General features: G+C 42.5%; 1 protein-coding gene across 4 annotated transcripts in view; it reads left to right on the forward strand.

The window, feature by feature from the left end:
• GPAT4 (glycerol-3-phosphate acyltransferase 4) overlaps positions 1-21,367 on the forward strand; it is a 36,709-nt gene that overhangs the window by 9,569 nt on the left and 5,773 nt on the right. For 2 of the 4 annotated variants that reach the window (XM_081046090.1, XM_081046091.1), the window contains 11 exons: positions 4,460-5,414; positions 12,785-12,854; positions 13,024-13,324; positions 14,088-14,162; positions 15,123-15,212; positions 15,395-15,488; positions 16,102-16,217; positions 17,052-17,107; positions 17,632-17,717; positions 21,048-21,176; positions 21,265-21,344. In XM_081046090.1, coding sequence (XP_080902216.1) covers positions 5,250-5,414; positions 12,785-12,854; positions 13,024-13,324; positions 14,088-14,162; positions 15,123-15,212; positions 15,395-15,488; positions 16,102-16,217; positions 17,052-17,107; positions 17,632-17,717; positions 21,048-21,176; positions 21,265-21,344 — 1,262 coding nt within the window. In that variant the 5' untranslated portion in view covers positions 4,460-5,249. The remainder of the gene's footprint in view (positions 1-4,459; positions 5,415-12,784; positions 12,855-13,023; positions 13,325-14,087; positions 14,163-15,122; positions 15,213-15,394; positions 15,489-16,101; positions 16,218-17,051; positions 17,108-17,631; positions 17,718-21,047; positions 21,177-21,264; positions 21,345-21,367) is intronic. The other 2 variants (XM_081046092.1, XM_081046093.1) reach the window with 1 other exon arrangement.

The raw sequence follows: 21,367 nt of genomic DNA on the forward strand, positions 1-21,367 counted from the left end.
ATATATGCAGATATTACCAGTTGTTCCACGAGGGAGTAAAAATAAAATTACCCCTGATTAAGAAACATTGTTCTAATTTATCTAAGGTTTTGTGCATTTAAACTTCTGATGGTGAATGCTAAATTCTCCATAGAGGTTGTACCATTTTATACTCCAACCAGCAGTAATTGAGGGTATTTTCTCATTTTCACCAATAAGTTGGTTTATAAAAATTATTTTGTTGCCCTCTTACCTATAGTTTTGATTCATATTTCTGTCCTTTACAGCTAACCTTTTTTATTGAGCACCTAGTGCTTGCTAGGCACGTAGTATTGTTTGGCTTTGGGTTTTGTGACATACTTTGAAATGCCTTCTGAGATCTCTGTCTAGCCCTCTTAAAGTTTGGTACCTAAAGCTAAAGACAGTACTCTGAGTTTCTTCTGATTGTAATGAAATGATAAAACGTACCACTTATTGAGATCACACATAAAACACACATTGTGCTTGGTGTGCTTTAAACATGCGTTATTCCTGTGTCACCTAAGCATTTATTTGTAATAAAATGCCACATCTTCTTCCTTTTGAGTTGGTGTGTAGTATCTCTGAACACATTCTGGTAGCCATGTTCTCCTGAAGTAGGAAGCGACACAGGGGGCTATCTGCAAAGTAGTATTTGATTCTGCAGTTAGGAATCATAATAGTCCCTGCCTTGTGATTGGGTCAGAATTGGTTTAGATGCCCCAATTTAAGTTTGTAAGTTCCCTCTGTTACTTCTTCTCCCAGGACTCTCTTCTTTTCCTTGTTAATCATCAAAGTGTGAAATTACAATTGTGTATGCTTATTTGCTTAATGCTTGTCTCCAGGCATATTTGTTCACTAAATATCTAATACCTAACATAATGTGTGGCGTACAGTATGTGCCCAGTGAATATTTGTTGATGAATGAACTAGTCAGTCTGAGAACTGAGGTGTACTGGAAATTGGGTTATTTGAGAAATCCTAAAAGCCCAGATTTGCCTTTCAGAGGGTTGAAGAGTTTAGTTAGCTTAGCAGTGGGCTCTTTCACATTCCTAGGATGAAGCCATCTTCCCTCCTAAAAGGGTCAGACTAATTGGTTCTTATATTTTTCTCTGGACCATTTGGGCTATTGGGGGAACTTTGGTCTAAATCACTGTTAGTGAGTGTGGCTGAAAGCCATGGAAGTTAAGAGAATGAATGAAATATTCCTTTGACTCAATGGCTTCTGCTGCCTCGTGCTTAAGGAATCATAGTTAGGTTTATTTGAGGCAAATCCTCTCCAATGAGCAGTTACCTAGAAATTGTGGTGTGATGGAGTTCTGATGTGAGCAATTTTCCAATATTTCCAGAGATCAAAGTCTGGGTTAAGAGTTACTTAAGACCCAGTTTTACTTCTGGCTTTAATGACTGCTCTGCTCATCCAGCAAGAGGTTTGCAACCCTATTTGATAACAGCACTTGCTTTTCTCTACTTCTAAGAATTTATCTGAAGGTCATTGTTTAGTGTTGGCCAGATAACTTGTTTGGCGAGTCTCCTGTTCTCTGTTCTGGAGTCTGGCACTCGTAAAAAAAAAAAAAACCTCAAGCGTGGGGCAGGACATCAAGGGGAAGTTCACTACCTCTGAGGGGAGGAAGAGCTGCTGGGTCATGAGTTGGCAAACTCTTCCTTTTGTAAAGGATCAGATAGTATATAGGCAGGCTTTGCAGGCTGAGGTCTCTGTCACATATTATTCTTTGTTTTTTACAGCTCTTGAAAGATGTAAAAACCATTCCTAGGTCATAAGCCTTATAAAAACAGGCCATAGCCAGATTTGGCCCATGGGTGATGATGGTCTGAACTAGGTGAAGAAATTAGTCTATTGCTAAATGTGTTTACTTTAATATTTTGGGGACATGACCCCAGAATAACCTTGGGAATTCTCAGTTGACTGTGATCCAAAGAAACTCTGGCGTGGGAAGTCAAAGTGACCCTACTGTCAGTTACCCTGGATCCATGGAATTCAAGGTAACCTTGGCTAGTGTGACGGCATCTGTCCAGTGGGACAGAGGGATCTTGCTGACTCTTTCCCATGGAATGGTGGCCAAAGGTGACAGGGATGGAAGAGTGGAACGGAGGTGTGGCTCTAAAATAGGCTGGAATTAGGTTAAAGGAATATGGTGACTCAGACAGCAAGTTACGTTGATTAACTCTCAGAAATACGTCTAATTTCCTGAACCTCTATTGGGATGTAGTTGGAAATCTGGCATGTACAATCTCTTTGACCAGTTTATAAAAATTAAAGCAGGTTTGTACCTTGGATTCTGAGAAGAACACCAATTCTGATACGTGAGTCTAGATTTGCCCTGTGGTTTTCCTTTGATCACAAGAAGTTCTGTAGAGTAGGGCTGGGGTGAAGGAAGTGTTAGTTTATTTCAGGGTAATTGGGGAGATACGAGTGCATAGCGGTTAAAGAACGTGGGCTATGAGATACTAGATGCACTTGTCAAATTCCTACACTACCACTTACTAGCCGTGTGATCCTAGATAATGTACTTCATCCTCTAAGCCTCAGTTTCTTCACCTGTAAATAGCAACAACTCCACCATAGGGTTGTGAGAATTAAGTGAGGATAGTATATGTAAAATGCTTACATATTAGCTCAATGTCTGTCCTGTATTAATAAATTAGCAATACTAATGATTATGTGAAAGTGGAAGGTGTGGAGGATCAGATACAGGAACTAGTATTTGTGACTCAGTGCCACTGAGCTATCTTGTTTTTTAATCACTAGATGTGTGGGAATGTAATGGGAGCAGCCATGGTTTAGGAGTCAGAAGAATTGGATCCGTGTCTACCTTGCTTGGTTTCCTAATTGGTAAAATGGAAATGATACGTGTTGACAGGTTGTGAGACCATGTGTGAAAGGGCTTTGAGTTCTATAAAGCATGGGACAAACTTTAAGGTAAAGTCAGTAACCTGTTCATTTGTTCAATTTCTTGAACTTCTAAATGTATTGGAACAGAGCCAGAAGGTGATTAGTGTGACGCCAAAATGTTTCCCAAAGGGACCTGATAAGACGCTCCCAAGTTCAGGACCTGCACTGGTAACTTGTAGTTAGGAATGAGTGATACAAAATTGGAATACTTTTGTGAGTTATTTGAAATAGTGGAATTAAAAAAATTAGTGGCTATATTAAATGGCAGAAGCCAATCTGAAAAACTACATATTTTATGATCCCAACTACATATTGTATGATCCCAACTATGACATTCTGGAAAAGACAAAACTATGGAGATAGTAAAAAGATCATTGATTGCCAGGGGTTAAGGGCACGGAAGGCTGGATAATCAGAGCACAGAGAAAATATTCTGTATGATGCTATAGTGATGGGTATATGTCATTATACATTCATCCAAATCCATAAAATGTCCAACACCAAGAGTGAATCATAATGTAAAGTATGGATGTCAGGTGATTGTGTGTTAATATAGGTTCATCAGTTGTCACAAATGTACCCCTCTGGTAGGCGATGTTGGTAGTGGGGAGGGAAGGCTGTTACATATGTGGGAGGTGAGGGGTACATAGGAAATCTCTGTACCTCCCTCTTAATTTTTCTGTGAACCCACAACTTCTCTAAAGAAAAAGTCTTTAAAAAATAGAAAGAGTGGCCAGTATGGGGAGATACGCTGGAGGAATTTAGTCTCTATGTAGAAAATGTGACTATGCCTTGTGAAATTAAGACTGTATATTTCCTTTCTAGGAATTTGTCCTGAAAATATATTTGCTTGTTCATTTTGTTTGCTAAATCATGTAAGCACACGCTTGTTCATTACATTCTTTATAAACAAATGAAAGTGGACACATGGTGTCCACCCCCAGGAAACGCGTTAACTAAATCATGGTGCATTCTTACAATTGAAAACGATGTACCTGGAAAAAGCAAGGGAATATGTGTGTGCTGATTGAACACTCTTTCATATATTAAGCTGAAAACACAACAACAAAAAAGCAAGGTGAACAGTGTTCATAGTATGCCATTATTTATCGGTGCCAGGTTGGGGGCGGTGGATAGAAAATATCAATTATGATTTACTTGTATAAGCATCGAATAGCAGGAAGAATACAAAGTGGTAATGTGGTTGTACTGTGGACAAAAACTCGGGGTAGCCGGGGGTCAAGTAGGAGGGAAATTTACTTTTCACAGTATATCCTCTTCATCTTTTAAAATATGTCTTATATTTATGTATTTTCTATTCATAAAATTCGAGTGGCCACAAATCATATCATTGGAGTTGAAAGCTACATGAAACATCTGTGTGTTTGGCCTGCCACCTGTTGCTTTGCCCTGTTCCTTTGGCCTTGGTGACTTGAGAAGCTGGCACTGAGTCCAGGCTTACTCTAAAACAGCCCCCCACCTCCAAAGCATATTGATGTTTGTTCTCTTGATTTGTATGACTGACATTGTTTCTGTTTCCTCCCCCAGCTTTGGCAGCATATAAGCCACTTCTTGCCAAGAACCCAGGTCACCGCTGAGAAGGTCCTTTGGGAGAAGACTATCCGATGCCAGAAGCATCTGGAATTACACTCACCACAGGCAGCATGAGACATTCTGTGCCAGCATCTCTGTCCCACTGGCAAAGACTGTGGCTCTCCAGGTAGGAGGGTCCTGGAAGCAGCACGCGCCAGGAGCCTCTCTGGGGGAAAATGGGGCCAGATATGAACTCTCTACAATGAACACAATATTCACCTTATGAAGGGATGTGAAATAAAACAATTATTCAGTTTCTCCATATTCATGTTCAATACTCTTCTGTGTGAGGTGCCAGCAGCCACCCCCCTCCACAGGAGTTATCAGGATTTTTCTGGCACCACGTTGAGCTCTTCTTGGTACTTCTGGCAATGACAGCTCTTCAGGACAGATTTATGTGCTAAATGTTCTTGGGCAGGAGAAAAAGTAAAACTTGTGGAAGCAGCGTGAGGGGAGCGGACAGAGATCCCTCCCTCACTGCTTGCTGTCACAGCAGCAGCCGGGACTCCTGTGCTGGTGCTGAAGACTGACCCTGGCGTTTGCAGGCGGCCTCCGTGGCCCTTCTTCCTACCATCCCGCTCGCACGCTTTCCATGCAGGCTGTCCAGTGATTGAACTTTGGAATGGAGTTTGTTTTCCACTGGGAACTGGCCTCTTGTCCCAGGCTGGTGCTGTCTGAGAGGCTGATCTGAAGGCCGCGCTTCATTCTTGGGGAGGGGGCGTTGGCCTCGCCTGGATCCTCCACCATGTTCCTGTTGCTGCCCTTTGACAGCCTGATTGTCAACCTTCTGGGCATCTCCCTGACGGTCCTCTTCACCCTCCTCCTGGTTTTCATCATAGTGCCCGCTATTTTTGGAGTCTCCTTTGGTATACGAAAGCTCTACATGAAAACTTTGTTAAAAATCTTTGCGGTGAGTTGTGCTGTTTACTGGTGGTGGCTTCACAGAGGAGGGAAAAGAGTTGTTCTTCTCTGGGTGTTACCTCAGTATTGGCTGTGGAGAAAGTTGGGAGAATGGGAAGTGGCATTTTGAGTAAAAAGAATAAATGTGCACTTGTGAAAGCCTTCAGCAATCTTTTTTTGAGCTACAGTACTTTATGTTTGATTCTTCTTAGCAAAGGAACCTATTCCATGACACCATACCGTGCCTGTTTATTTCCAAAAGAGGGGCTTAGAGTTAAAGAAATCACTGCCAGGTCTTAACCTCTTCTTAAGTAACAGATACTGAAACACAAAGGTGCTGTTGAAATACTCCTTTACTGTAACGTCTTTTTCTCTTTCAGACATTTTTCTTAAATAGATTCTTGCATTTCAGACAAACAGAATTTACAAAAAAAGGGCATTTGATGAATTGTTTTATTTCCTTAAAGATAGAGGAGAAGGATGATAAATTTCCTAACATATGTCAGAACGTAACTGATTGTACTGCTGAACAGAACTGGTCGTACTGTAACGGAAATGGATGAGAAGTGGTATTTCCTGGAAGTTGATCTGTGCCCCAAGATTTTTACTATCCAAAGATTTGGTAATTTATTAACAATACCTGTTTTTAGTCATCACCAAATCTTTAGGTACTCTTTTCCACAACTGAGAAATGCACTCATAATGTATAATTTGAGAAATGCACTCATAATAGCAAAATAATACAGTATTATTTGTTCATATAGTATCTAGTGGTTTTCAGAATAATCTCATTCATTTGCTTTTTGTTCCTTATTCTGAAGTGGACAGGGTAGCTACATTTTATCAGTGAAGAACGAGAGACTCAGAAAGATGGTGAGCTATATGAAATGTTAGTGGGATTTGTTTTTAAATTTTTATTGTGGAGTATTGGGGAACAGTGTGTTTTTCCAGGATCCATCAGCTCCAAGTCAAGTCGTTGTTTTCAATCTAACTGTGGAGGGCGCAGCTCACTGGCTCATGTGGGAATCGAACTGGTGACCTGGGTGTTATGAGCACTGCGCTCCAACCAACTGAGCCAACTGTCTGCCCCTACAGTGGGAAATTTTTTATATATATTATGAGATCTTGAGTGCTGTTTTTTGGTATTTAATATTCCTATAAGAATATGATCTTTTTTTCACATTTTAAAACATTGAGGTGAAATTGACATAAAATTAACCACTTTAAAGTGAACAATTCAGTGGCATTAACTGTATTCACGATGTTGTACAACCACCAACTCGATCCAGTTCCACAACATGTTCATCACTCCAGCAGGAAACCCCATACTCATTGAGCAGTTGCCCCCCATTTTTGCCTCCCCCAGCTCCTGGCAACCAGGAGCCTGTGTTCTGTCTCTGGATATGCCTAATTTGGATATTTCATATAAATGGAATGATACAGAAAGTGCTCTTTTGTGCCTGACTGGCTTCTTTCATTTAGCATAACATTTTTGAGATTCATCCACATTGTAACATGTTCTGGTACTTTTTAAAAACTGGCTGATCAATAACATTTCAGTGTGTGTCTATACCACAATTTTCTTATCCGTTAATGGACTGGGGCCCCCTCTGGCTGTCTTGCTGGTGCTGCTGCGGTGTCCATGCGCTTGTGTGAGTTCCTTGCTCAGGGTGGGGTCTGGAGACCAGAGCGTGAGTATCACTAAGAGCTGCTTAGAAAGGAGGGCTCAGGCCCGCTCCAGACCTACTGAGTTAGAATTTGCATTTCAGCAAGATCCAGGTTATTCGTCTGGGCATTCAAGTTTGAGAGGTGGTAATCTAATCAGTCTTTGGACTAGTTGCTTTACTAGTGTATAAAATTTAATTCATTAGGAAATGTAATTTTCTTAAATTTAAGTCCAAGAAAATCTTCAGTAGAGCCCAGGGTTCCTTTGGACCATACAACTTACTACCTGTCCTTTTACCACTGAAAAACATATCCCAGTGTAGAATCAGTAGAACAACTGGTAAACTTTTAGGGGACAGTAGTAAGCGATGTCTAGCTGTTATTCAAGTTTATAAGCAAGTGATTATTCATAGACCCATGGAGATCTTTATTTTTAAAACATAGAAATAGGAGTTATCAGCCTGGGGTTTTTCTGTAGTAGCTAAAATTTTTTTAACTTGATCACTTTGGGTGGGACAGAAGGCCTAGAATCCATGTATATTCCCTATTCTTTTGAAAATGTCCCCCAAAATTAATATTTTAAAGTTCATAGCCAAGTAAATCCTTCTTATTGTGATAATATTTTTAAATGTACATTCTTATGACTTTTAAGGTAGATTGTAAATAACAATGGAAAATTAATTATATATATATCTATATATTTATATATATATCTATATCTACATATATATATCTATATATATAGATATATATAGATATATATATATATTTGGGGGCCAATCCATAGGACAGGTAATCTTAAGCCATCAGACTCCTTACTGACCACATCTTGAAACTCACTGGTTTAGGGCACAGTGATTTAGAAGTGGTAATGGAAGTAATGTGTATATTATGTGTGTGTATATACATACATATCCAATTTAGAATTTCAAGAACTAGACTTACTCCTCTTATTTCCTAGAGGTGTGTACCAAGCATTCGGGGGGCCCTGTGGCCCCTGTCCTGTTGAACATCATGGATAATGACAACCTGGCGATAAGCTAGAGTAAGGGGTGGGCAAGGAGGAGCTGCTACAGACCAGCAGGGCATCGGGAGGCTCTGTAAGTGTGTCTGGCCTGTGTCACCCTCTCAGAAGGGTTACTGCTCTGAGTTGGTCTTAACACACAGTGAGAACTGAATGCTGTTTTTGTCAGCAGTAGTAGTAGGTCCAAGTTGGATTTGGCCAAACCGGTTTTCGATCTTGGGATGTATACATCTAACATACACTTAACATTTGTGGGTGTTTTTTAATAGAGGAGAAATCTTTATTTTGCCTTTTTTAGCCTCTTCATCCCTCCCTAAATTGGGCTGGTGCATATAATTTTGGAGCTGGAAGAAAGCCAGAGATATCTTAATTCCATGGGTCTCTCCTCCCCCCTCCAATTACACAACGAATCACCTGAGAAAGCATTTTAAAAGTATGTACTTGGGAGCACTAGAATCTCCCCAGAGATTCTGATTTAATTGGTCAGGATGGGCATTTTTAAAAGCTCCCAAAAAGTGATGCTTATGTCTGCCATCAAAAGATAGGGTCTGATTCACATCCTCTTGAATGGGGACCTGCTTTACGACTTGTTTTTAACAAGTAGAATGTGTAGAATGTAGCATGCATGATGCTGTGTGACCTGTGAGATGAGGTTAACACTGGCGCTGTACCTTCTGCCTTGACTCCGGGGACCCCAGTGCCATGCGAGGAAGCCTAGGCCTCCCGGAGGTGTTCAACTCCCAGCCCCAGGGAGGCTCTGACAACCAGCGTCAGCTGCCTCGGGTGGAGTCCAGCCCCCAGCCTGGGAGCCACCCAGCTGATGCCAAACACTGTGCAATTTGTCGATTCCTGAGCAAAATAAAGATGGTGGTGGTTTAAGCCACTGAGTGGTGGGGTGATTTGTTATGTAGCAATTGATAAACATTCATTCATGTCCTACAGCTTACAACACCTTAAACTTTTTTTTATGTTATCTTCAATCTTTGGCAACACATCCATATTTTATGGTTGTGTTAATAGCATAAAAATAACATTTTGTATCTGTGTTTTCCGACTTTATAGGCCATTTTTGCATTTTACTAGATAATCTTTATATGTAAAGATGATTAAAACTGGATATCAGTCTCTATACCTGTGGTTTTGGCGGACCTAAGTAAGCCCTGGCTGAACAACTAGTTTCCCATGATTGGTTCATTTTTCTATATAAAAGAACCTTGGTATACCTTGAGGGTGAAAAATACTGGAAGTTGATTAATTAAACGCAGCCCTATTGACTGCCTACTAAGTGCAAGCACTGTGTCAGACTGTGCTTGAACGCAAGTATGGGTAGGTTCTGGCTGCTGCCCCTCGAGGTATTTATAGTCTAGTCAGAGGACAAATATGTATATGCACACATACCTGCTCCAGAATATGATGCAGAATGTGACACGGGCAAAGGTTAATTCTGACTGCAGGAATTGGATAGGTAGTATTTCATACAAGAGTTGTCATTTGAACTATATATTGAAAAAGTATTCTGGAAGTGCCGCTGAGAAAGTAGAGATGGTTTGAGGTTCCGTAAAGCAAAATGTTGGGTGCATGGAAGGAAAGAGGTAGATCATAAAGCCAACTATTTCCTTAGGCATTGAGAAGTGACTGAAGGTTTTTGAGCAAGTAATTGACATGGTCAGACTGGCAGCGTGTGTTCGGATGGATGGCAGGCAGGAAAGGGCAATTAAATAGCTGTTGCATTAGTATAGGCAAGTGAAGAAGCGAGTGAACCAAGGTAATGGCGTGACACGAGGCAGCTGTGAAAGTGCCATTTCAGGGGAGTGTTGATAGGATTTGGTGACAGATGGGAAGCCTGAAAGCTTGGGTGACAGGGATAGTGATCCCAGCATCACAGAGGGGCCCGGAGGGAGGGGAGCACACAGATTGGGAGGAGGTGTGCTGCCTTAAATTCTCCACATGTGGATGGTGACAGCGGGTTGGACGTGGTGTGGAGATGACAGGCAGGTGACTGGAAATGTGAGATTGGCACTTTTGTGAAGTCAGGATTTCTAGATTTGACAGTATCTACTTAGCAATTATAGCTGAAGCAGGGAGAGAAGAGAATTGTTAAAATACGTAACCTTTTCATGGGAAATAGAAGATGACGGAGTCCGGGAGCTGGATTTTTTTAGGGTCTGATATCTTGGGTATACCTAGTTCATTGGAAAATGCAGTGAGGCTGACTGAAATGGAAGGGAAGGTTTCTGCTGAGATTAATGTTGCTAAGACTGTTAGACTTTACCCTTGCGATTAGTTCCTAAATTGTAGTGTCCAGTAAAATGAATAACTAGCAAAAATGTACAATTGAACCGTCTGCATTTCTAAGGGCTGGGCCTGCATTTCACCTGCCAAGGTCTGCATTGGGTTTAATGTTCCCTAAGAGTGCTGCATTGTTAATGCCCTTAAATGGTCTCTTCTCTGTCTGGGAGAAGCTGAAAAGAGAATAATTTAGTAATCTGATACTGACAGCAGTAAATGGCATCCGACCAGGGAAGGGAGAGGAGGTTTATAGGGAAATGAACTCTGAACCTGGGGCTCTCAGTTTTATTCTGGGTCTCTGAGCACTGTACTTCTTAATTCTTAAAGTGGCAGCTCACAGAAGCCAGTTGTATAGTTATTGGATGTTGCTGATGTGTGCCAGGGTGAAGTAACCCAGCCATTCCTTAACAGGCTGTTCCCAGCTAACAGCCAGTTTCCTCCAACCCTGCCCTTTTTCCTCTGACTCTTGTGACTGGGCAGTTCTTTCCTAAACACAGAGCATTTGGTGATGTACCTGAAGTTTGAAAAAATAAAGCTAGAAGTACAAACCGTGAGGGCAAGGGTATGTTTATGACAGCTTTGTTACAGAGCTTAGAGACGTAGTAGAATCACATTTAACCAGTACCTTTGCAAGGAAGAAAACCCACAGCCATCTTGAATTTTGCAGAGTGAAGCAGTTCTCACAGACATCCGTTCTAGTGCTCAGGAGACCTGGTGCCATATATTACCTATCTGTGACATCCTAATCTCAGTATCAGAATTGTCAGTACAGAACCAATTCTGATTCTGACTGGACTTGCAATACCAAGTCTTGGCCAAAATGGAAAGCCCTAAACTCTTGTCGAGTGACCTGTCTGTATACCAGGGTTGTTGTAAGCTCTCTTGACCCTTCTTCACCTCTTCCCTAAATGGAATTCCCTGGTGGAATTCATCTTCCTCCATTTTAGGAGTTATATTTACATTTTCTTCTAGAAAAGATCATCCATGCCTAGAGCCCAAAGACATCAGTGGCTGAATATCTGAAGTGGGTTATATGAGTTTTCTTGTCTTAGACCTTCATTTGATTGGGTGATGCTGTAAATTATTTGTTTTTTTCTAGACAGTGGCATTTGAAGAACTTTCCAGATGAGGTCAGATCACAGATTAAACTCGTGTCCTGCTTTTGGCTCTGTGACCATGCAAAGCAGTCTTGCTAATACTTCAGGCTCTGCCAACAAAATCCACACCAAATGCTTTGGGCTGTGTGGGTTTGCTGTGTCATGGAATAATAGGGTTGTTTCCCCCCCTGCCTTGAGTAACTGGAAACAGAAGTTTGAAAAGACCTTTTAAGATATCTGTTGTATTTCTTTGACTCACCGAGGACATAACTTTCTGTTTGGTTGTAACATATCCCAGCAGGGCATAAGTGAGCTCATGTTTTCACCTCATTATTTGACAGTGCGAAAGACTCAGCCTCTGGCTCTCTTTCTTTAGTTAAAAGGATTTTCACGAGGAAGGGAGGCTCCAGGACAAGCCTCTGTTTTTCTAGGTCTCTTCCAGGGTTCATTGTGATTTCGGTAATAGAGGACAGTTAGGGTGTTTTGCAGTTGCCAAAGTTCTGTCACATATATAATTTCATTTGATTCTAAGTGACCTCATGATGTAGGAGCTTGACATACTGTCATACTATTTTGTAGATACAAAAACCAACATTGATTGTTGGAATGGGTTACTTAAGGGACATAGCATAAGTGTGTCAAACTTGGAATTTGAACCTAGATTTTTTAAATCTCCAAATAGTGTTCCTTTTTCTAACACTTTATTTTTAAGCACTGAGGCACTCTCCGGCCTTTCTATATCAGGTTCTGGGTCCCCCCTGTTAAAAGGTTATTCAAGGGGTGAATGCACAGTCCAGACATTTATATATGTGTGTGTGTGTGTGTGTGTGTGTGTGTGTGTGTGTGTGTATGTAATTTAAATTTTTATCTACTTGAAAACTAAAATTGTTGCTTAGAATAGTTTGGGAGGGGGACAGCGTTGAGTGGCAGGCAGTAGCTTAAAGGATGCTTGATTTTGCTTGACTAGCTGCTGTTTGTCGGTAGTGAAGGAACGTGTGAGGTCAGCTAGGGAGTTCCTTAAGGAACCGGAGACAAAGAGATGAGGCAGTGAGAAGCTAGGCCTGAGGAATTTACCCAAGCGCCTTGATTTCCAGCTCTTTACTGTAGATGACTTAACTTTTGGACCTAGTTGTCAAGGAGGGCGACTGTTCTGGGAAGAGAGGCCTTTTACTTTTAGAATGGGTGATTTTTGGAGTACAGTCTGATCTCAGGTGACTGGGCTTAAGGCTTTCACAGAATAGGGATGGAGGTGTTCATTGAATTCAAAGGATCTCATTCTTGTTTGTGGCCATTTTCCTCCTGCAGTGGGCGACCTTGAGAATGGAGAGAGGAGCCAAGGAGAAGAACCACCAACTCTACAAGCCCTATACCAATGGTAAGACTGGGTCTCGATCCTCATCCTAAAAGGTCCCTTTGAAATGTATTCCTGAATGCTTTTAATTTCACACAGACTCTTCACTATAAAAAAGGTAGGCTATGTCCTCTGAGTATTTTTAACAGGCTTTCTCCCAGCATGCTACTTGACAAGGTGTTCTCTTTTGCAGGAATCATCGCAAAAGATCCCACTTCCCTAGAAGATGAGATCAAAGAAATTCGCCGAAGTGGTAGCAGTAAGGCTTTGGACAACACTCCAGAGTTTGAGCTCTCTGACATTTTCTACTTTTGCCGGAAAGGAATGGAGACTATTATGGATGATGAGGTGACAAAGAGATTCTCAGCAGAAGAGTTGGAGTCCTGGAACCTGCTGAGCAGAACCAATTACAACTTCCAGTATATCAGTCTTCGGCTCACTGTCTTGTGGGGCTTAGGCGTGCTGATTCGGTATTGCTTCCTCCTGCCACTCAGGTGAGAGCAGGGCCTGAGGGACAAAGCCTTGAACTACAGCCGCCTAAGCCTGATGCACGCTCTTCCTACCTGTGTCTCCCTGCTTTGTTCCCCATTTTAGACGCAAGGATAATATTCTCTTACTGGCTAGTTGTGTACCTTGGAAGGGTACACTGGGGATTATCCTTGGATTCGCTGCGTATCAGACAGAAATAGTTGGGTTTCTAAAGACAAATTTCTTGTCCAGCTGGACTTATCACAGGGACAGGGAACATGATCTGCTTTCTGGCCACCTGTCCCTGGGCACCCTTTCCTACTGCTTGCTTCTCTAGGACAGAGGCAGTATTGATCTCTCAGTCTTCTGTACCAGGTGCTTTCTGAGAGGATGCGTTGCCGTACCTTCAGGCTCTATCTCCTTCCTTTTGCTTCACAGAGAAGCTGTGCTTCTGCCAGGCTTTACAGCCAAAGGGAAGGGTAAGACAGCAGGGACAGCAGGTGCCTGAGGGCAGAACAGCCAGTGTTAGGATTTTCTATCATCCTGGCTGCCTGATGCCTGAGGAGATAGTGTCAGCTGAGAGCCAAATCCAAAGTCACCCTCAGTTTGGCATCAAAACAATCTCTGGTTCTGACAGGCCTGCTTGCATTTCTAGATGGAATTCTAATCTGGGTCCTAGGTGCTTAGATCTTGGGGGTGGTTTTCATGATGCCCACTTTCATTTTTCACACATTCAGTTCTATACATGGTGCAAGGATTTGTGTGTTTCATTTTGTCTTTTTATTACAGGATAGCACTCGCTTTCACAGGGATTAGCCTGCTGGTGGTGAGCACAACCGTGGTGGGATACTTGCCAAACGGGAGGTGAGTACGGTGAGCGTGTGCTTGTCTAAAGGCACTTAGTTCTGGGAAGGGTAGTTCTGCTGCTAAAGGTCAGGCTGCATCGCTGGGTATAGCCAAACCACAGAATCTCAAGTGGATAAAATGACCTGTGATGACAGTGACATCAGCATTAAAGTCTTTTCTTTTTTTATTGATCTTGATCTATGACTGTTTTTGTTCCTGTTTTTTTGCCCTCCAACCCTCACACTCTTCCCATTTTAAAGACAAAAGGAGAAACCACAGTCTAAGGCGAGCAGATTTCACAGCATGTTTAATTTTGAGCATTCTACTGGGTTGATAAATTGGTAACAGGGTAAGAAATGTATGTAGGGCTTTTGTTTGTTTTGTTCTTTTCTTTTAACTTTTTTATTTATTTAAGTGTGTTTTTCCAGGACCCATCAGCTCCAAGTCAAGTAGTTGTTTCAATCTAGTTGTGGAGGGTGCAGCTCACAGTGGCCCATGTGGGGATCGAACCGGCAACCTTATTGGTAAGAGCACCACGCTCTAACCAACTGAGCTAACCGGCTGATCCCTGTTGTGTTCTTTTAAGGAGAAATTTGCTCCTTTTGGGAAATTCTGGAGCTGGCAAACCTCTCTTCTGCCCAGGCTGGCAAGGAGGTTTGACTCTTTGGCCTTTGCCCTGCCTCTAGGTGTTGACTGGAAAGGAAAGGAATCTAGGAGACTCACCTGTGCTGGAAATGCTAAGGCTATGAATTCTAAACCCATTAACTTAGGTAAATTTAAGCAGTTCTCCTCATTGGTTTGTTTTCTCATATGTAGACATAAAGATGCTAATACATTACAGGGTTTTACTGTATACACTAAAATTTATAAAACTACTTTGCAGTCTTAAAGGACAGTGGTAGTTAAATTGTTAGAGTCAACTTTTCCTGTATTCCTACATGTAAAATAAAAACAAAAATCTTTGTCCTGTTGTTGCAGGTTTAAGGAGTTCCTGAGTAAACATGTTCACTTAATGTGTTACCGGATCTGTGTGCGCGCTCTGACAGCCATCATTACCTACCACGACAGGTAAGTCACTTGGTCTGATACAAAGGGAAATGGCACTGGCAAAACACAACCCAGCTACAACCAGCCAACAGGGGCTCCTCTGAATTTTCAGTTAGACTTGATAAAGCCGGTGGGGTGAGGGTGAGTTCCAAATGAATTGTTTCACACTAATTTTTGTTGTTTTGCATACATTCTAAACACAGGACAAATAGGCCTAGAAACGGTGGCATCTGTGTGGCCAATCATACCTCTCCTATTGATGTCATCATTTTGGCTAGTGATGGCTATTATGCAATGGTAAGACGTCTTTCTGCTGCTTTCTTGGGACAAGATTTCTTACTGGTCAGGGCGGGGTGGTGGCTTTTGGACCCTTCACCAAATTCGCTCTTAAGGGTATAAACAGGGAAACATGTTTTTATGCGTGGGCCCCAAGCTAGATTGTCACTATTGTTTCTGTTGCTTTTGGGAACTCCTTGCGACTTTGATAGGAGATACTCTGATAGAGTAACTGAGAGTGTGGTGGGGGATTAGACTTTGGTTGTTTAGGTGTCATGGAAAGGGGTAAAGATGGGGAGGGAGGATTTGAAAGGGCTGGGTTCAAGGGCATTGGAGAATCTGCCCAGGGAGGACATTTTTACACACGGTATTGCTCAGCTTCATTATTCCCTTTTAAAGTTTTCAGCTGTTTTCAATTACACGTCTGTGGTATCACTAATTAAAAGGAGAAATTTAAGTTTCAGGGGGTCTTAATAGTGGTTTCTTAAATAGTCAGAAACCTATGGTTATTAATAAAATGTTAGAGGGTGAGAAGTTGGGGTGCTTACCATGTGGGATCTGGGGCTCCCTCCACAGAGTGGGGGATTTGTGTGAGGATGGCTTCACTACCAGTTACTCCTTTGTCTGAGATTAGGTGGGTCAAGTGCACGGGGGACTCATGGGTGTGATTCAGAGAGCCATGGTGAAGGCCTGCCCTCACGTCTGGTTTGAGCGGTCTGAAGTGAAAGATCGCCACCTGGTGGCTAAAAGGTAAATCAATGGAATGCTATTCTGTATGACCAGTTACAGAGAAAGGATGCGTTTTAGAAGTAGTGCCCCTCCATAGTGGAATGATAGTGACTTCTACACTGCTTTCTTAATAAAAAGCTTTTTTCTGAAACATGGAATACAAAAAGTATAGAAACCCTAGTATTATTTATCAAGGTAGTAGTGTTTCTAAACCTTTCTTCTTGTACCCATTGTAACAAACAACATACGCACTTTCCATGCTATTTGAAATTTCAAAATGAATTCATTATCAAAAATAAAAACAAACTGAAGACAATGGAACAAAGTGCTGCTCCATTTTCAAGCTTGAGAAAAGGGTTAGGTAAATGTGGTAACAAGTAATGGCAAGAGCTTTGCAGTAAATTGAGAGGAATCGAGATTCAACTGAGACCATCTTCCATAGGGACAAATGAACCCGCCGCGAAAGTCTCTTTGCTACATCTCTCAGGGACAGTGTTAAGCCAGGTGGACTGTAGGCTCGGCCTAGCATGGCTGGTAGGAAGGTCAGTAGCAAGCGTTAATTGAGGGTGCTCTCTGCCAGCTCCTCTGGCAGATGTGTCCCAAGTCTGAGCACAGACTTTCATACTTAATTGAACAGTTGTATGAATTAAATAGTAGTTATGTGATTTTCCCTGTTCTCGTAAGTTTTGTCTTTGTGAGATTTAGATTACAGGCTTCTAAAAGGAAGGGTCATATTTGTTCCCTTGCTTTTACACAACATCTGGTATCACATGTGTGTAGCTTATTTATAAATGCGTCTTGGTGATAATGGATGTAAGGCTGTCTGACCCTTCCTTTTACTTTTCTCTTCTAAAGACTGACTGAGCACGTGCAGGATAAAAGCAAGCTACCTATCCTCATCTTCCCAGAGGGTAAGAAGGCACTGAGCGCCACAGAGGGCTTCTCTAGGGGGTGGCCGTGCAGGCCGAGGACTCCACTGTTACCTCGGAACCAAGTCCCTCAGCTTTTGGTGGGGTCATTTGGTTTCACTGAGTAATGTTAGGTCTCTTTGGATTGGTTGTGGGTCTAAAAACTCGCAGGGACTCAGGATCTGGACTGCGAGTACCATAACGTGGACGTCCCCAGTGCAGGGACCCCTTGTGGAATAGTGTGGACAGGGTCTCTCTGCGTCTCGGAGAGTTCTTACTGGGACCTGCCAAGCCTTTCTGTAGGCTGGTGTGTGTTCCTTAGGGAAAGCGGTCCTGTAACAAGAATAGGAAGCAGCACAGTGTTTTGTTCATCTCTTTTAAGTGACCATCCATAAGCTAGGGAGATGACAGATTTACCCTGTTTGAAGAGTCAATAGAATTGTCATTATTACATTTGGTCCTTAAACTCCTAATCTCTGGGGTAAAGGACCAAAAGAAATAGCATTTTACTCTCTCCTGCATTTTAGGAACCTGCATCAATAATACATCGGTGATGATGTTCAAAAAGGGAAGTTTTGAGATTGGAGCCACGGTTTACCCTGTTGCCATCAAGGTACAAGACCTCTGAGGGTGCACGTGGTGGTTCTCGCTGCTGCTGTGAAGGTGGAGGAAGGCGCTGATGTCCCGTCCGTTGGTGGATCCTCCAGTAGAGCTGCCTCGGGCCGGGCGAGCGTGGGTTGAGTGCTAGAGGAGGAGAATGTGACATTGTTCATAACCAATTAGAAGGGACCGAGTTGTATTTGAACCAGGAACAGCCAAATTCCAGCCCCACACCTCACCTCCCCCACCACATTCAGGAAATGGCAAGCCCTTCGTAACTTTATGTATTTCCCCCACTTTTCTCATAAACCTGAAGAGGTGGCATACCGCAGGGAGGGGCGGGGAGGGTGTGACTGCCCCGCTGGATTTGTGCTGTTCGTGGCGAGGTGAGGCCTGAGGAGTACAGACGTGTCCTTGACACTGAAGGAGGAAACAGCTCCACTGCTTCGGCTGGTGGTCTCATCTTACGTGATACCGAGAACAGCCTATGCACATGAAAGAGATCTTAAGAGCGTGTCTAGGCTGTCTCCCACCTTTCAGGAACTTGTAGCTCTCACTGTTCAAATTCACCTAGAGAGATGGGATCCAGTTAATAGTCAGTTTCCCTTTCTTCTCCTTCCTCCATCTCCCCCTTCATCTCTATCTGATTTTCTAAACAGATACGTAGTATTTCTGAAAGCGTGCTAAAGCAGCATTATTACATCGGAGAAACACAGGCTGTTATGAGTATGCTTAAAGTATTTAGGTTGAAATATCAGGGTGAAACAGTAAAATTTGAGTTGTGCTTAGAATTTAGTCTCCATAATTTGGCAGTCTGTTAACTGCAGAGCATTCCGTAGAAATACTTCTTATTTTCACCTTGGTAGCACAGCTGGTGCAGGTGGGGCAAGAGATGCTCCTCCTGGTTGAGCACACGCGTACCAGCCACTCCCCTTTACCAGGTAGGCAAAGCATCAGAGCAGGGACGGCGGGTGAATCGTGGCTGCCGGGTAACTGATCCATGGATCAGGGCTGCTCAAGCGATTTCTTGGGGATGCTGTGTCTGGGAACAGCAAGAAAGAGAACAGTCTATTAGCAGTGTCTGTTGTGGGTGTAGGGTGGGGAGTGTTGTTTGCATCACATGCATGCCAACCTGCATTTTGATATATTGAGTCCAGTGCTTCGCCATCCGTGTTTATTAAAAACAAACTACTGGATAGAAGCCTTATTGCTCACTCCAGAACATTGGTTCTTGGATCTTAGCTGTATCAGTGTCACATGGAGGGATTGTGAAAATGCAGAGGGCTGGGCCCCATGCCCAGCATTTCTAAACTTGCGTTTCTAACCCGTTCCCGGGCACTCCTGACGCTGCGGGTTGGGAGCTGCACTGTGTAAGCCCTGTTCTGGGACACTGGTTTTTAACGAGTTTTGGAACATGGACGTTTGGGACAGTTACGACTCCTCCAAAAAAGGAGGCATACAAATTCTACATATAATTTCATTCCATTCGCAGATTAAAGCCCATATAAGATTAAAAACTTCTGCCACACAGATACTTAATAGAATTTTTGTGAAGTTTTTGGTAACCAAACTTGGATAACCTTAGCAATTTCAAGATTCTTACTACATTTCCATCAAAGTAAAATCATTATCTGATTTTGGGAATTGATTGCTATTTTGAGCTTTTGCCTTGTTTTTCTCTCTACAGTGTCTGCCCAGCATGGGGTAGAGAATGAGCCCTAAACAAACTCTTATACTCTCTCTCACACATACCACATTTTTTAATCCATATAGTGCTTTATAAAATAGAACAACACTTTCTTCAAATCATACGCGTTAGCTTCTGTTTAAAACTCATTCTTCTCCCTTATTTCCTTTTGGTATTATGATGTGAACTCTGTAAGCCTTCTATAGTTAAATTTCTTTGTTTTTTAAATTAAATCTAAATGTCTTCATTTCAATAGTCAGGTCCATAACTGGGCACAATTATCCAATTTCTATTCTAAGAATCATGAAGTTTAGGTTTTGAAAGGCCTCAAAAATTATGTAGTTCAGAGCTAGCCCCACACCCTTGAGTGTTCCTTCTCCAGCTTTTCCAGTCAAAGGGCATTTTCCACGCTGGTGGCGGCTTGGTCCTGTGGGGCAACTCTTGAAATGCTGCCTCCTTTTATTTTTTTCCACTTTCTGGTTCCAAGTCTTTGCTTTTCTGGTTCCTTAGACTAATTGCATAAAATTAGTCTAAGGTCTTGTCTGTGATAGCCCTTCAAACATTTGGTAACAGTCCTATGGTGCTTCATTCAGGCATTCTCAAGGACTCAGTTCCTTTGTTGCTTATATAACTTTCTCCAGCACCTCTCCCACCCCGCTTACCTGCCACTTCAATTATTCTGTTTGGTGAGAATGAGAGTCACAGCTTTGGCCACATTTCCCACAAAACGCCATTGAAGTACAGACTTTGCCTCCATTAGAGTCATTGGCAAGTGAAAGTATCTGGTAAGCCTTCTTCTTGGCAGGAACTGCGGTACCTACCGTGTTTCCCCGAAAATAAGACCTAGCCGGACCATCAGCTCTAATGTGACTTTTGGAGCAAAAATTAATATGAGACCCGGTCTTTACTATAAGACACATTAGAGCTGATGGTCCGGCTAGGTCTTATTTTCGGGGAAACACGGTATGTGGTGGTTACCTTGTGAACTATCAGTGTGTGTCTCTAACACATGATTTAATCAAAGCAAAGTCTCCTGCTTAAGCAGATAATTAGCTTTATTAGAAGTGTAATTCCAGAAGCATATCGTAAAATTTTCTATTATTTTCTCTTTGGTCTGGGGAACTAGATCTGACGTTTAAAAGTTGGTTGTTATGTAGGAAAATACCTTTATTTGGGGGAGGTACATGTAAAGTATTTATGAGTGAATGACATTATGTTGGAGATTGGGCTTATAAGAGGGGAGGGGATAGATGAAGCAAGTATGGTGAGATGTTGGTAATTATTGTATCTAGGGGATGGATGGATGGGAGTCTATTATCCTATTCTCTGTTTTGGGATATGCTTGAAAACTTAAATAATAGATTCTATGCACCAATGAGTGAGTAAGATGTGACACTAATCAAAGAGGAAGGACATTTGTTTGTGGCCCGCTGTTAGGAGAGTCCTCCCTCATGCTCTACGGAAAAATCTTGAGTCGGTCAAGGGAGGTTGATGTTTCTAGAGGTCAGCACTACCTAGGCGTAGCATGACTGAAGAAGTGTTCATGGGATGCCTGGGAGCAGCTTTCTCCTACCGATACTGCCCCACGGGATGGGGTCATGTCAGAACCACTGATTGTATTCGTCGTGAGAACTCCAGCTTTCCATTGTGTTTCAGTATGACCCTCAATTCGGGGATGCCTTCTGGAACAGCAGCAAATATGGGATGGTGACATACCTGCTGAGAATGATGACCAGCTGGGCCATTGTCTGCAGTGTTTGGTACCTGCCTCCCATGACCAGAGAGGTAGGTGTCCGCAGTGGGCAGAGGTCTTCCCTTAGCTCTGGGTGCCCGTGAGCCTGGGTTGAGTGGTCTCATTCCCTCTTTCTTACAGACAGATGAAGATGCTGTCCAGTTTGCGAATAGGGTGAAATCCGCCATTGCCAGGCAGGGAGGACTTGTGGACCTGCTATGGTGAGTCAGAGGCACATTTTTTA

Source organism: Rhinolophus hipposideros (genome assembly GCF_964194185.1).
Source record: "Rhinolophus hipposideros genome assembly, chromosome: 4".
NCBI lineage: Eukaryota > Metazoa > Chordata > Mammalia > Chiroptera > Rhinolophidae > Rhinolophus > Rhinolophus hipposideros.